Here is a 14,477-nt window from a genome sequence, read left to right as displayed (position 1 = left end):
TCTCAGCGAACCCTCCCAGGAGGAGTGGGATGAATTTTTTTCAAATGATTCAGCGGCACGTGAATGGGAAGGGCCGCACTTAAGGCCTTGGCATAGGATCCTGCTGGCCCACAGCTGGAAAGGAAGGGTTGCAGGGCGGAGGCTTGGTTCCACCAGGCCTAGCATAGAGCCAGGGTCCTGGGGGTGGGGGGGTCACGAGGCAGCTGGTGGGCTGGGCCGAGAATGCTTGTAGCTTGCTTCTGCTCACTCGCTCGTATAGATGTGCCATCGCCCTCCCTGAGAAGAGCTAGAGGAATGGGCAGGAAATGGAGATGGGAAAACTGGTCTCCATGGAGACGGGCATCTAGCGGACAGCCGCCCTCCTGTGCGTGTGAGCGTGCTAGAATCTGAGCGGTGGGCAGGGAGCCTGCTGCTAGGCAAGCCTGGCACATTCCCAGGCACCAGTCCATGGGTGGTGTGGCCCAGAGCTGAGTGCCCCGCAGTCCTTTGGTCAGAGTCTTGGAACCCCATCCCCCTCCTCCCTCACCCTCAGCCACACCCATGGGCTCTCCTCGGCCTGGGTTGTTGTGGATGAACAGGTCATGACCTCATCCTGAGTAGGCTTAGCCCTACCCCAAGGCTGGAGCCCAGTTCGGTTTCACACTCCCCAAGAAGCGCAGTTGCTGCCCATGAGGGGACAGATGATCAGATTTGGGGGTTTCTGTGGGAGGGGCTGGTCTCGGCTGCTGATGCAGGGAGGCAGTGCGGAATCCTGCTCACCAGCACGGGTCTGTTTCTAATTACTGGATGACAGCCCCCTTTTCCCTTTTAGGGAAATGAGACAAAAGGGATTTGGGGAAGGTCTTTTTTTTTTTTTTTTCCTTTCACTAACCAGAGTGGCTGGGTGTGGAGCAGACAGGGCAGGGCAGAGTTCAGTGGACGATCTCAGCCATCTGGGGAGGGTCACCGTGAGGTCACAGCAGTGGGAAGGGTGGTCACTTAAGGCCGGAGACAGCAGGTAGAGCTGGAATCCTTGGTACCTGAGGACTTGTGAGCGCCAAACCAGCCTTTCATCCCTTGGGACACCTGGCAAGTCACCCATAACTTTACCTCCTCATGCTGACCTGGGAGCCAGAGTAGGTCTTAGGGCCCCAGGACACAGCCTCTCTATTCCCCATCCCTATCCCCCAGTGGTTCCTCCAGCCAGTGAAGTCAGCCCACTCTGAGGAACAAGGGAGGGCCATCCAAGCGGTCTTCCCCATGCCCTCCATAGCCCCACTCAGGTCCCACAGCAATTCAAAGACAGCATCCTGAACACTGTAACCATCTGATGGCAACTGTCATAGGAATTCCTGTGACAGGAATGGTGTGTCTGGTCCTATGTCCCCAGCTGAGGGTATAGAATTGGGGCAGAAGTTCTTGTCCAGACTGATTTTCATAGTTCAAGACAAATTCAATGGTCAGGCAGCCTGGCTAACCAGTTATAGGTACTGTGAGGCCCTCCCTAAAGAGACAAGAAACTGATCCCAAGGGGCAGCCTCAGGGTCTAGTTATGGGTGGAATTGGCACTTTGCTAGCTGAAGTGAGTATGTAAAGGAAAAGACCATGACACACTGTTTTCTGGGCTAGCTTAATAAAGAGACCTTATAGTGCCCCACCCCCACCCTGAACAGACTGAAGAAAGCCACTAGAACCTCACAAGGTCTTGTTTACTCTGGGAGAGAGAGAGATGTTTCTTTTCTAATCCCCCTGAACTGATTGGCAAGAACTCTCCCAAGAAACAAAGAAGTGGAGCGGCTGACCTTAGTGGGACTTCTGCAGCTGGGCCTAAAGTTACCGCATTTGTATCCAATGGGATGAGGGAGGTCTTTCCATGGGGGATTCTCCCACCTCAAGGCCAGTAGCCTTAAAACAATGTATCACCATCTTCTGTCTTCGGTTCACCCAATCTAGTTGTAGCATCAGGGAGTCCCGCAAGCCATGGAGATTCTGGCTGGCTGCTCTCGGCAAAGACAGAAGCTCGGCAAGGCTTCCATTCCACCTCTCCAAGAAGGAAAAGCGACCCTGAGTTAAACTGACAGGTTTTCTCTAGGACCTTGCTGGCCCCATGTCACAGAAGGACCCTAAAGGATGGGGTGGCCTCCTTGTGACCCTCTGGTGATCCTGAGTGAATCTTTCCAGCCTCAGAAGACAGGTGTTGATAGCTACAGAGCCATCTGTGCTCCGTGTGGGAAGCTCACACCCCAGAGAGGGAACTAAGTGGAAGCCTGTCCTTAGGGCTTAAATATTCACACAGCATATGGGAACATTCCAAGAGCAGGTGGCCCACAAGACTCCAACAAGGAAGACTTGTAGGCAGCTTTCTTTCCGGTTATGACCCTTCAATGGACTACAGGCATAGTATGTCTTTAGATTCTCAAGGGGCTTCCACGATGATGTTGCTAAGGACACCATCAAAATCTAAAGTTGTTGACAAGCTGGATGTGGTGGTGTACACCTTTAATCCCTGCACTTGGGAGGCAGAAGCAGGTAGATCTCTGTGAGTTCAAGGCTAGCCTAGTTTACATAGTGAATTCTAGGCTAGCCAAAGCTACGTAGCTACATAGTGAGATCCCCCCTCCCATGATTTATTTATTATATGTAAGTACACTGTAGCTGTCTTCAGAGACACCAGAAGAGGACATCAGATCTCATTACAGATGGTTGTAAGCCACCATGTGGTTGCTGGGATTGGAACTCAGGACCTCTGGAAGAGTAGCCAGTGCTATAACCACTCTCCAGCCCCCTTACACACACACACACACACACACACACACACACACACACACACACACACACACTGGATTTATGAACATGCCCTTAGGGCTCAATGGCCCATGTGTTGGTGACCCAGGGGACAGACCGGAGCACCTCGGGAGGGAGAACCATGGCTCTTCTGCCACAGTTGATATCTGTGGAGTATGTCGAATCCTCTAGTTGCCTTTTGCCATGGCGGTCACCTCCAGAGTTTCTAGCAACTTCCCTCCTAGAGAGGATGGATAGTACCAGGACAGCCCAGCCTCTGTTTCTGTCTCCGGGCAGTTGTGATGGTCAAAATGCAATCACAGCTCATCGTCTTTGGTTCATCACCAGTGACGCCAACTCCCCCCACCTAGGTCTTTTCCATCCCCTTCTGCTGGGTACACTGGGATTGTTTTTTCAGGCTCCTCTAGGGGGAAGTGACATCATGTGGTATCCTCAGCCAGAGGGATGGGGGTAGGGGCTCTGTGGTTGCGTGTGCTTTGAATTAAGTCAGCCCTTGTGCATTCCAGTAGCCAGCAGCTGGCAGCGAATCTGTCAGCCAGGGTAGCACTCTCAATGGCAAACCCAGATGTTGGCTTAGCAGAGGGAAAAGAGGAAAAAGCAAATTTTGAGCTGCAGGGGGTGGCGGGCAGTGGTTGGGGCATAAAGCACTAAACACGAGTCTCTAGCTGACATGTCCTGCTCTATGGGTAGGTAGTGGGACAGGACAAGATGTAGCTGGTCCTACCCTGGTGTCTGCCCCCAGCCTAGCATGTAAGTGTCCAGTCAACAGCCATGCCTTGCTTCTGGTTGATCCCTGATTCTCTGGGTCTCTGTGCTCCCCTGACCTTCAATGGCCGGGGAGACAGGAAGTCTGCCCATCCCATGGTGTGGTTACACCCTTTTCTACAGCCCCGGAAGTCACCCCAGAGGTTGCAGTGATGACCACTGCTGTGTATAGGGGTTATGCTTCTAGAGAATTCTCTATTTCCTCTTCTTTCCTGTCCATCTGTCTGCCTGCTGTCTAGATCTAAGGCCAGGGAAGTGAAGGCTTTTACTGGGAAGTTCTCCCCAATCTCCTCCTCCACCCACTGTTCTCATGAGGTAACGCTAAGACCCGTGTCTACTGCACTCAACAGTGATGGTCCTGTCTTGCAACAGGACTGTTAAGTAGGAGAGGCGTGTCCACCTATGTTTAAACCACACCTGTGGTCCCATGGCCAGAAGCAGCCCAGTTGTCAGTGGAGATTCTGCCATGTCCTTCCCTCCCCACTCCCTACAAACATCCCAGAGCTCCCCGCTGCCCCGTGAACGTTCTAGCCTAAAAACCCAGTGTCTACCCCAGACTCTCAGTTCCTCCATCACTTCTCATCTGAAACTTTCAAGAAAGCAAGTAGACGGCCCCCATCCCTGAGGCAAAGTGAGCACACAGCCGCATGCTGCCCTGGCTTGGAGCCCATCTGGCTGCCACGGGATGAGGGCCAGCATCTTTCCAGGTCTTTGTCTTACAGGAGCAGAGAGCTCTCTACCCAGTTCTCTCTGCCACAGTGTGTGCCCATCCCTCTGTGCCCTGCTCAGGGCCTCACAGTATAACATGAGATGGTGACGTGTGTTACCTGCACCGTCAAGTGGTCTCTGAAGATCACAGCAGTCAGAGCTCATCTCTGCCGTGCCTCTCTCTCTGTCTCTCTCTCTCTCTCTCTCTCTCTCTCACACACACACACACACACACACGCACACACACACACGCACACCCGATCACTTCTTAACCTCTTGGCTTAGATCATGTCAGGGACTCGAGCACGTGTGGGAAGTTGGGACTTCCATAAAGCAACAGTAAGTGAATCCTAGGTGTCACGGCCGTCTGGAAGTCACTGGGCTTACTTTCTGATGGCCAAGTGGGTGGTGCCTTTATCGAACTTTTTATTGTTTGTCTTGTGTTGAGACAAGGTCTCAAGTAGCCCAGATTAGGCTTAGAACTCTGTAGTTCCAGAGAATGGTAAGATTCCAGGCATCTCCCTGTCCACTTGTATGTGGTGGGACTTGAGCTAAGGGTTTTATGGATAGCTACATAAGCCCTCCACCCACTGAGCTACAGCCCCAGCCCTTAGTGAACACTTTGGAGCACTAAGCATTGTGCGGTATAGTGGGGCCGCTACTGAGAAGCAAGGCTAGGAAGTTCTCTAGGCAAGTAGAAGGAGGTACGTCCCTCCTTTGGGACCCCTGTCCCCTCTTATTTCTGAGCTGATGACAGCGCTACACAAAGAGCAACGCTGGACAGTCGTTGCGGGGTGCGCGCACGCATTTGCATAAGCACAGCGATGGGACCAAGGACAAGCCACACCTGTGCTGCCATCCTGAGGCTGTCAGGGTCAGCCCAAGTCCATCTGGTAGCTGTTCTATAGCATGGCCTCCACCTGCTAGGACCTCTCAGCAGGCAGGTGCGCTGGTGTTTACAGCAGGATGTGTGTGGGAGGCTAGCAATACACCAGCCACTGCAGGGAGAAGCCAGGAAGGGACTGCTTCTCAGGGCTGAGTGGAAGTTCTCTAGGTAGAGAGCTGGAGGTGGCATTTGGGGCAGAAGAGCTTCTCTGTTCTGGGGTGGGACATACCTGGGTACCTGAGCATGTGGGGAGCAGGATAGATTAGGAAAGAGTAAGGTTCAAGTGAAGTTGCAGAAAGTGTAGCTCTGCTGTCCTGGAATGTAAACCAGGCTAGCCTCAAACTCAGCAGAGATCTGTTTGCTTCTGCCTCCCTGTGCTGGGACTAGAGGCATGCATCATCTGGCTCAAATGTTAAAGAGAAGGCGTCGGGGGCTGGGGATTTAGCTCAGTGGTAGAGCGCTTACCTAGGAAGCGCAAGGCCCTGGGTTCGGTCCCCAGCTCCAAAAAAAAAAAAAAAAAAAAAAAAAAGAGAAGGCGTTTTGCAGGAAATGTTTATGGAGAAGGCAGAGAACCAAGAGAGGGCCCTTTGTTCTGGGATGGCCTGCCAGGTGGCTTTTACCAGGTTGTGGCTGTTTGAACTGAAGCTTGCTTTAGGCTGGGAAACAGGAACCTGCGGCCAGCCCAGTGGTTACTCAGCTGCACAGAAGGACCAAAGCACCAGTGTTAATGGGCCTTGGAGCTGGGTGGGGCCTGGGCTGTGGTGTGAGATTCATGGGGAGGGATCCAGAGTTCACTGGGGTCTGAGGAGCAGGTGGCATTCCCATGTGCCTGGACCTCCCTGCCTCTGTTGGGAAACAGTCCTGGCCAGAAGTTTCCAAGACTCAAACTAACCGCCGGAGACTCTGAGCCGACACTGTCTGCCCCTCGCCTCTGTCTAGCTCATGTGCCCAGTGTAAGGAGTGACCTTACACCGCTGCTGTCTGAAGGTCAAGCCTATTAAAGCCATTAAAATAAGCAATGTCCCATGTAACAAGTCTGTCACAGCATCTGCCAATCCTCTGTGGTAGGTTTCCAGGGAGGGAGCTAGGGGGGCTTAATCCCTGATAGAAAAGTCCTGTTAGGCGTGACCAGGCTCCACAACACTCTGGAACTTTCCTGGTCTGTCTCTTCCTCCCACCACTTCTCATGGCTTTTGCCTGGGATACGTTTCCTACAGGACCTGCTTGCTTACCATCGATGTCTAAGGTTTACGAGCCACACCAGCGTCACTAATGCTTTCCCACCCCGCGTCTCTGTCCTACTTCTTCAACATGTGTCACAGAAAGCCCAGTGCGGTGGCACGCACTTGTCATCCCAGTACTGGGAAGGGAAAGGCGAGATGGACCCAGCGGCTTGCCCACCAGAGGCCTACTCAGTGAGCTCCAGGCCCAGCGAGAGACCTCGTCTCAAAAGCCAAGGGGAGAGTCAGTGGAAGGCTCAGTGCGTAAACTCACACGGTAGACAGAACTGTCTCCCACAAGTTGCCCTCTGACTTTGATATCTTGACTGCTGCACGCAAACCTTGCCCACCTCCAATAAATTAAAAAGTATATAAATCAACTCCACTCCTCCAAACAAGGCAGTTGGCATCTGAGAAATGAAGGTCTCCTCTGACCTTCATGTGCATGGCCCCTAGGACGTTTTACCTGGAAACTTCTTCCTTCTGAATTGCTGAGAGGGCACTCAGGCCCTCTTGCATGCTCGGCAGGTCCTTGCCCTGAGCTGTATGTACTCCAGTATCCCCAGTGAAGCCCCCAGGCTCCTTGAGGTGGATGACTGCCCCTCTGCTCTAGCCCTCAAAGCCTATTTGAGGATGAGGTGCCGGGAGGTTAAAGCCACCCCACTGGCTGTCCACCAGCCCTACCTGCAGGGACAGGGTTGTATGCTGAGCCCTTTTGTTTCTCTATTGACCAATAAGCAGGAAGAACCAGGCTGCAGCCTGCTGTGTCACAGGCACCTGGGCAGGGGCTCCGAGCTTCTGCCTTTGCCCTTGTCAGCAAAGGGTTCATTTGGGGGTTCGTTGGTTTGGGCTGGTTGATTTGTTTGAGACAGGATCTCACTTTGTAGCCCTTGCTGACCTGGAACTCACTACGTAGAGCAGGCTGACCTTGAACTGGAAGATATTTACCTGTCTCTGCTTCCTCACCCCCTTACCCCAAGTGTTGGAGTTAAAGGCATGTGTCACCATGTGTCACCATGTCCAGCTTCTTGGGTTTCAGTTTTTGTCTTTTGAGACAGGGTTTCATTAGCCTAGACTGGCTTTGACGTTCTGACCCTCCTGACTCTACCCCCCAAGGGCTGGTAAGCTGTATGTCACTGTGCCCAGTTTTATTGGTGCTCCATACTGGAGATTGAACACAGGCCTTGGTGCAGACGAGGCAAGCACTCTATCAACTGAGCCATGTCCCAGTCATAGCGAAGACCTCTCTCTAATAACCCCAGCATGACAAGCCGTCGAGCCTCCTCTCCTTACTTATGACAAGCCAGGAGTCCTCTGACTCCTCGGTTACAGCAGGTGTACAATAGGCTCACCTCCCGCAACACCTCCCACAGGGAGCACATCCTACTCCCATGGGTGGAGCCCGGATCCTGGTCGTCGGGGACTTTCCTCACATCTGTGTCTCTGTGCTTTGCAGTGATCAGGGCCAAAGCAGTGAGCGAGAAGGAGGTGGATTCCGGGAATGACATCTATGGCAACCCCATCAAGAGGATTCAATATGAGATCAAGCAGATAAAGGTACCTTGACTGCATGGAGGAAGCAGGGGCAGAGCCCGGGACTCACCCAGCCACCCCGAGGCCAGAGAGCTGAGTTGTCAATCTACAAGAGCATAAAAGCCGGGCAGAAATGTTAGATTTTCAACTAACTGTCTCAGTCACTGTCCTATGCTGTGAAGAGACACCAGGGCCAAGGGAACGCTTATAAAAGAAAGCATTTAATGGAGTCTTTCTCACAGTTTCAGGGGTTTAGTCCATGGTCATCATGGTGGAATGCAGACAGGAACATGGCCGGGGCATCCCCATCCAAAGGCAGCAGGTGGAGGGAGAGACACACTGGGCCTAGCATGGGTATTTGAACCCTCAAGGCCCACCCCTAGCGACACACCTCTTCCAATGAGGCCACACCCCTTAATCCTTCCCATACAGTCCCACCAGCTGGGCACCAAGCATTTAAATACCCAAGCCTATGGGACCATTTTCATTCAGACCACCAAGTCTGTCTAGTTCCAGAAGCATGCTATCCTGGTTTTGCTGGATGATACTCTGGTGTATAGCATGTTGTAAAAGGATGAGTCTAGCAGGTGGACATGCTCAGGAGTAATTTTCCTTCCTGTGCTGTGCTATTTACTGAGAAAGTGTCCTGTCGGGTAGACAGAACTGTGGTCAGAGGGGCTGCACATGGCTGCCATGGTGGTGTCAGAACGTTTCCATAATGGGGACAAATAGGAAGAGATTCACATTTGAGAGAGAGTGGGGTTGTGGCTCAACTGGTAGAGTGCTTGCTTAGCATACCTGAAGTTCCAAGTTCGATCCCCAGCATGGCAAATGTGATGTGCCGGCACCTGCTGGTGGCATTTATTGACTTGAAGTTCAAAGAAAGACAGCTGGCTCCTCCGGTGTTAGGGACAGCTCTGCCACACCATAGCGGTTGTGTCACCTCAAGGGGATGACTAGACAAAGGCTCTTGATGAGGCAGAGAAGCAGGAACCCTTTCATAACATCCTCATTGCTTAACGTCAAGGAAGCGACTCTGACCCTTGGGAGTGGCGTCATTTGAGATACCTGAGAAGACCTTGAATCCTTCCTCCTTTCTCTAGGAGGGGGCTGCAGGTCAGGGTCTCAGTGGCTCAGAGTTCAGGTTCCAGCCTCCACGTCATGCAGTTTACAACCACCCACACTTCCGCTGGAGGAGATCCAGAGCCCTCCTCTGGCTTCCGAGGGCACCATGCACATGACAGCAGACACGCAGACAAACACATCATGAAACAGAAATAAAGTAAACCTTTAAACACTGGAAGGAAAAGGAAGGGAGGAAGAGATAAAAAGAAAAGCCTCAGGCTGGAGTGTGTTAGGAAGGACAGGAGTAAAATGGGAAAAGTGGGGACACCACACACAGACACACACACACACACACACACACACACACACACACACACACATACACCACATACATGCACATATCACACATAATGCACACAACACACATACCACACACATACACCACACATAACACACACACCACTTACACACACCACATACACGCACTACATACTTTACACATACCACACACACCACGTATACACGCATACACACACTACATACCAAAGATGCAACACACATATACACACACCACACACACACCACACCACACCACACACACACACATACACACACACCACACACATTCACACACACACCACACACACACACATTCACACACACACACCACACAACACACACATTCACACACACACACACCACACACACACACCACACACACACACACCACACATATCACACACACACACACACACACACACACACACACACACACACACACACACTGAGAGATCAAGCCCTCTCCTGACCTGGAGGCTCTGTTCTGGTTCCAAGAGGCTCCTTTCTCCCCTTTGTTGCCCTCTGGTAGCCAAATCCCTGGAAATAAGCAGGGTGTGGTAGTGCAAGCCTCTAAGCCCAGCATCTGGCTGAGGCAGGAGAATTCCTGCTGGCTACAAAGTAAAACAGAATCCTGAAGTAGGGCTGGGGTATAAATTATTGGGTTTAGGTTTAACCCAGAAGCAGAGGGATGGAGGTGGGGGTGGGGGATAAAGATCAAAAGAAAAGAGGAAACGCACAGCAGATGAATTAACTCAGTTCCTGGGAACAGAGATGCGCCCTCTGTAGCCAGTGAGCTTCTCTAGGCCTTACCCGGAGATCCTAAAATGACCTCGTGTGCAGAAATGTCCTTGGAGAAAGACAGGACTGTGCTCACCTGCTGAGATTTCTCCACCTCCCTCAGCAGATGACTCTGAACACCTTCGCAAAGGTGGCTTGTGAATCCATGGGACACACCTGTTTACCCCTCTGTGCATCTTGGTTAGAGGGGGTGGGCATCCCCGGGTGTAGCCATGTGTGTCTGTTCCTATCATGCTCTGGTTGGGAGTCATAACTCTCTTATACCTGCCCTCCTGTGTTTCACAGATGTTCAAAGGACCTGACAAGGACATCGAATTTATCTACACGGCCCCCTCCTCAGCAGTGTGCGGGGTCTCGCTGGACGTTGGAGGAAAGAAGGAATATCTAATTGCAGGTGTGTGGGAGTTCACCCTTCCCCACTGAGTGCTGAATTGTGGTGCAGAGAATTCCCGTGTCCTGATCCCTAAGGAACAAACTTCCTACACACTGCCCTCTGGTGGTGAAAGCAGCAAATTGCGTTGGGCCAGGGATGGCTGATAGTCCATGTTGTGGAGACATGATGTCCTTAGTCTTGCCAGCTCCTTTTGCCTGAGGCACCCACCAAGTCCTCACCTATACAGAAGCTGTCTGTATTAGCAGCCTGGCCTGCAGGCCACATTCCTTCCGTAGGCACTGGCTGGATGATTAGGCGCTTTCCCATTTCTCCACAGAGATTGCACAGGTCCTCTGCCTTCATGTTATAAAGGTGTTGCTGTGATCCCCCAGTGCAGAAGAGGGTTTGCCTCAGGTGTAGTGATTAGCCTGGGGTCCCCTTGCAACACTTGCTAAGAGCCAATGGTTATACTGGGATCATATTAGCAGCTTAAAAACAGGCAGAGTGGGGGGGGGTGGCATTTCTGGCATAGAATCATCAGCTACTGCAGAGAGAGCCTTTTCCTCCTGGGCAAGGCGGTAGGTAAAGCTTCCTCAGCATAGCCTTGGAGGGTCCCTGCTGGCTCTACCAAGTCTTTAAAAGCAACCAATGTATCTTTATGTATCTGCGTGTTTTGCCTGCTTCGCTACCCACCGGGATTCTCTGCAGCCTGCGACACACTAGATACTCAGGCTGTACCCAAGTCAAGGAGAATCTAGGGCTGGAGTATCTCCTCTGGAGAATCCATGTGTGGTCAGGGCTAGGAGCCAGTTTCTAACTAGAACCTTCCCTGACAACGGCCCAGAGTTACCGATAGCTGTTGGTGCATACTAGGAGGGGCTTACCTCAGGAGACGGGCATGTCAACTCCCATACACGTGAACACTGGGAGTATTTTTTACCTCCTGGGGCCAGACCTGTCAGCCAGACCTGCTTATCACTTGGATATCCCAAGCACGGGCGCTGCTTTCTGCCCTGTGAGAGAGAAACCAGCCCACTGGGACCTTTAAGGGGCTTCTGGGCAGGCAGCCCACACAGAGGTAAGCCCTGCATTGCTCTCAGCAGCCCCGACACACAGTGACTGCTGTAAGCAGGCTCAAACTCGTGCCTCACTCCTCCCTTGTGCCTCAGTGGTGTGAGGAAGCTGCAGGACGCCTGAGGAAAGCAGGGTCGGGGCGAGCCTTGCAGGGCAGCAGTTTCATGATCACTGCTGGGTGTGCATTGTAGGCTTGGGTGCACGTTAGGGCGCTCTCCATGCCTCTGCTCCCCTTCTGCAAGAGCCAGGCTCCAGGTCCACGTGGTAGGCCAGATAATTCCAGTGACTGTGTGTGCGGATGTCACAGTTTCTGAGATGCTGAATCCCTGTCATCCACATTGGCCATCAGAAGTTTCCCACATAGGTATTTTCTCCTGTCCATACTCCACCCTTACTTGCTCTTACCCCCGTCTTAGAAGAATGTCACTCAGATAGCATGACACAAGTCTTCTAGACCTGCCAAGACCCAGCTCCGCTGTAGCTACAGGTATAATGCAGACGAAAGGTACCTGAAGTCACTCAGTAACTGGGTGCCTGACATCTGTATCACACTTGATGCCCCAGACACATGGCACATTTTGGTCTCCTGACAAGCCACAGAGCATAGTGTCAATAAACGACACTTTTAAATAGGCTGCGTGCTGTTTTAAAAACTGCACTCGTGTGGTTGGTAATGGTGGCACAAATCCTGGCACTTGGGAGGCAGGAGCAGGCAGGTCTCTGTGAACTCAAGGCTGGCCAGGTCCTATGTATGCAGTGAGACCTTGTTTCAACAACAACACTAACAACAACAAAACCACAAAACTCCTGCGGTATCTAGGCCGGTTAGATAGCCTGGGCGAAGGCACCGGCCAGGAAGCCTGGATTGAATCCGCAGGACCTGCATGGTAGAGGAAGAAAAGCAACTCAAGTTCTCTTCTGACGTACACACACGCAGGTGCAGGCGCCCTCACTGCACATGTACCCACTCACCCATATATACACACATGCACACACATGCACATGTACCCACTCACCCATATATACACACATGCACACACATGCACATGTACCCACTCACCCATATATACACACATGCACACACATGCAAATACACATGCGCACACACGTGCACACTCGCCCATACACACAAAATACGTGAAAATAACGAAAACTGCAGAAACATGTAACCTGGAGTGTGCCACTATAACTGTGCCTGATCAGAGGACTCGGTGGCACTAAACATAGCCACGAGAGTGTGTGGCTGTCACCGTCTATTCCAGGACTGTGCCATCTTCCCAAACTACATCTCCGTTCCACTGACCAAGAGCATCTCATTCCTTGTCCTGCCCCAGAGCATGGATCCTGGTCCCTTCCATCTATGTTCAGTTTCTGTGGACTTGCCTCTCTAGGCAGCTGGAGGTTTGAGCATGCATAAATCTTTCTGTGGCAGCTTATTTTACTGAGCATGATGCCAGGTTCTGTTCATGTTCTAGCAGATCTATGACTTGCCTTTTTATATGTATGTGTGCACACATATATACACACAAACATACATACATATACATGCATGTGCACACATACATATATGCAGACATACACATATAAGTACATATACTCACATAACCATGCATATATATGTACACACATAAATATATACACATACACTCATGCACATGCATGCATACATACATATATGTGAACACATGTGCACACCCATATACACATGTATGAAGACATACATACACATGCATTTACACCTACATATATATTATGCTCATATACACTTACATGCATACATACATATTTATATACCATATAAACATACATATACATGCATACACGCTTACATATATACATATACATTCACATGTATATACCATATACACATACATACATACACACATATATTTTGTGGTACTGGGGATGGAATCCAAGACCTTAGAGATGCTATGCCAGGGGCTCTAGTGCTGTACGGATACATAAAATTTTTTGTGATACTTTTTCCATTGAATTTGAAGAGCTATTTTCTTTCTTTTCTTTTTTCTTTTTTTTTTCTTTTTTCTTTTTTTCGGAGCTGGGGACCGAACCCAGGGCCTTGCACTTGCTAGGCAAGCGCTCTACCACTGAGCTAAATCCCCAACCCTGCTATTTTCTTTTTTAAAGATTTATTTATTTATTATATATGTAAGTACACTGTAGCTGTCTTCAGACACACCAGAAGAGGGCATCAGATCTTATTACAGATGGTTGTGAGCCACCATGTGGTTGCTGGGAATTGAACTCAGGACCTCTGGAAGAGCAGTCAGTGCTCTTAACCGCTGAGCCATCTCTGCAGCCCATAATTTCCTATTTTCGGTGTTTCCATTAGATTTCCAACTCAGACATTAAGTCAGCTGAGATTGAGGCAATTGAAGACTTCCATGGCAAAGAGGAATTAATTACACGTTGTTTACTTATTCCATGTATACATGTGCAGATGCACACATGTGATGGGCACATGATGCATACATGTGCAGATGCACATATGATGTATGCATTGTAGGTGGACACATATGATGGACACATGATGTATGCATGTGCAGGCGCACACATGTGATGGGCACATATGATGTATACATGTGCATATGCACACATGATGTATGCATGTGCAGGTGCACGCATATGATGGACACATATGATGTATGCATGTGCAGGTGCATGCATATGATGGACACATATGATGTATACATGTGCAGATGCACACATATGATGGCATCTGAGTGGAAGTCAGAGTACATCTCGAGGGAGTCAGCACTTTCCTACAGAGCAGGTCCCAGGGATTGAACTCAGATGGGCAAGTGTGGCAGCAAGTGCCCTTATACACGGAGCTATTTCACTGGCCCAGTGGAGGAGAATTGAAGATGCCAAGAAGGCTCTGTGTTTTGTACACAGAGACCAGATAAGAACAGTG

At 50.8% G+C, this 14,477-nt stretch overlaps 1 protein-coding gene across 1 annotated transcript in view; it reads left to right on the top strand.

Annotated features, from left to right (window-relative positions):
- The window catches only part of Timp2 (TIMP metallopeptidase inhibitor 2), a 47,683-nt gene that overhangs the window by 26,764 nt on the left and 6,442 nt on the right, over positions 1–14,477 (top strand). Inside the window, 2 exon segments of the mRNA NM_021989.3 lie at positions 7,820–7,920; positions 10,384–10,492. Of these exon segments, the coding sequence (NP_068824.1) occupies positions 7,820–7,920; positions 10,384–10,492 (210 nt within the window).

The sequence above is a fragment of the Rattus norvegicus genome, chromosome 10 (assembly GCF_021556685.1).
Source record: "Rattus norvegicus strain SHRSP/BbbUtx chromosome 10, alternate assembly SHRSP_T2T, whole genome shotgun sequence".
Taxonomy (NCBI): Eukaryota; Metazoa; Chordata; class Mammalia; order Rodentia; family Muridae; genus Rattus; species Rattus norvegicus.
This window is presented reverse-complemented; position numbering and strand designations above follow the sequence as displayed.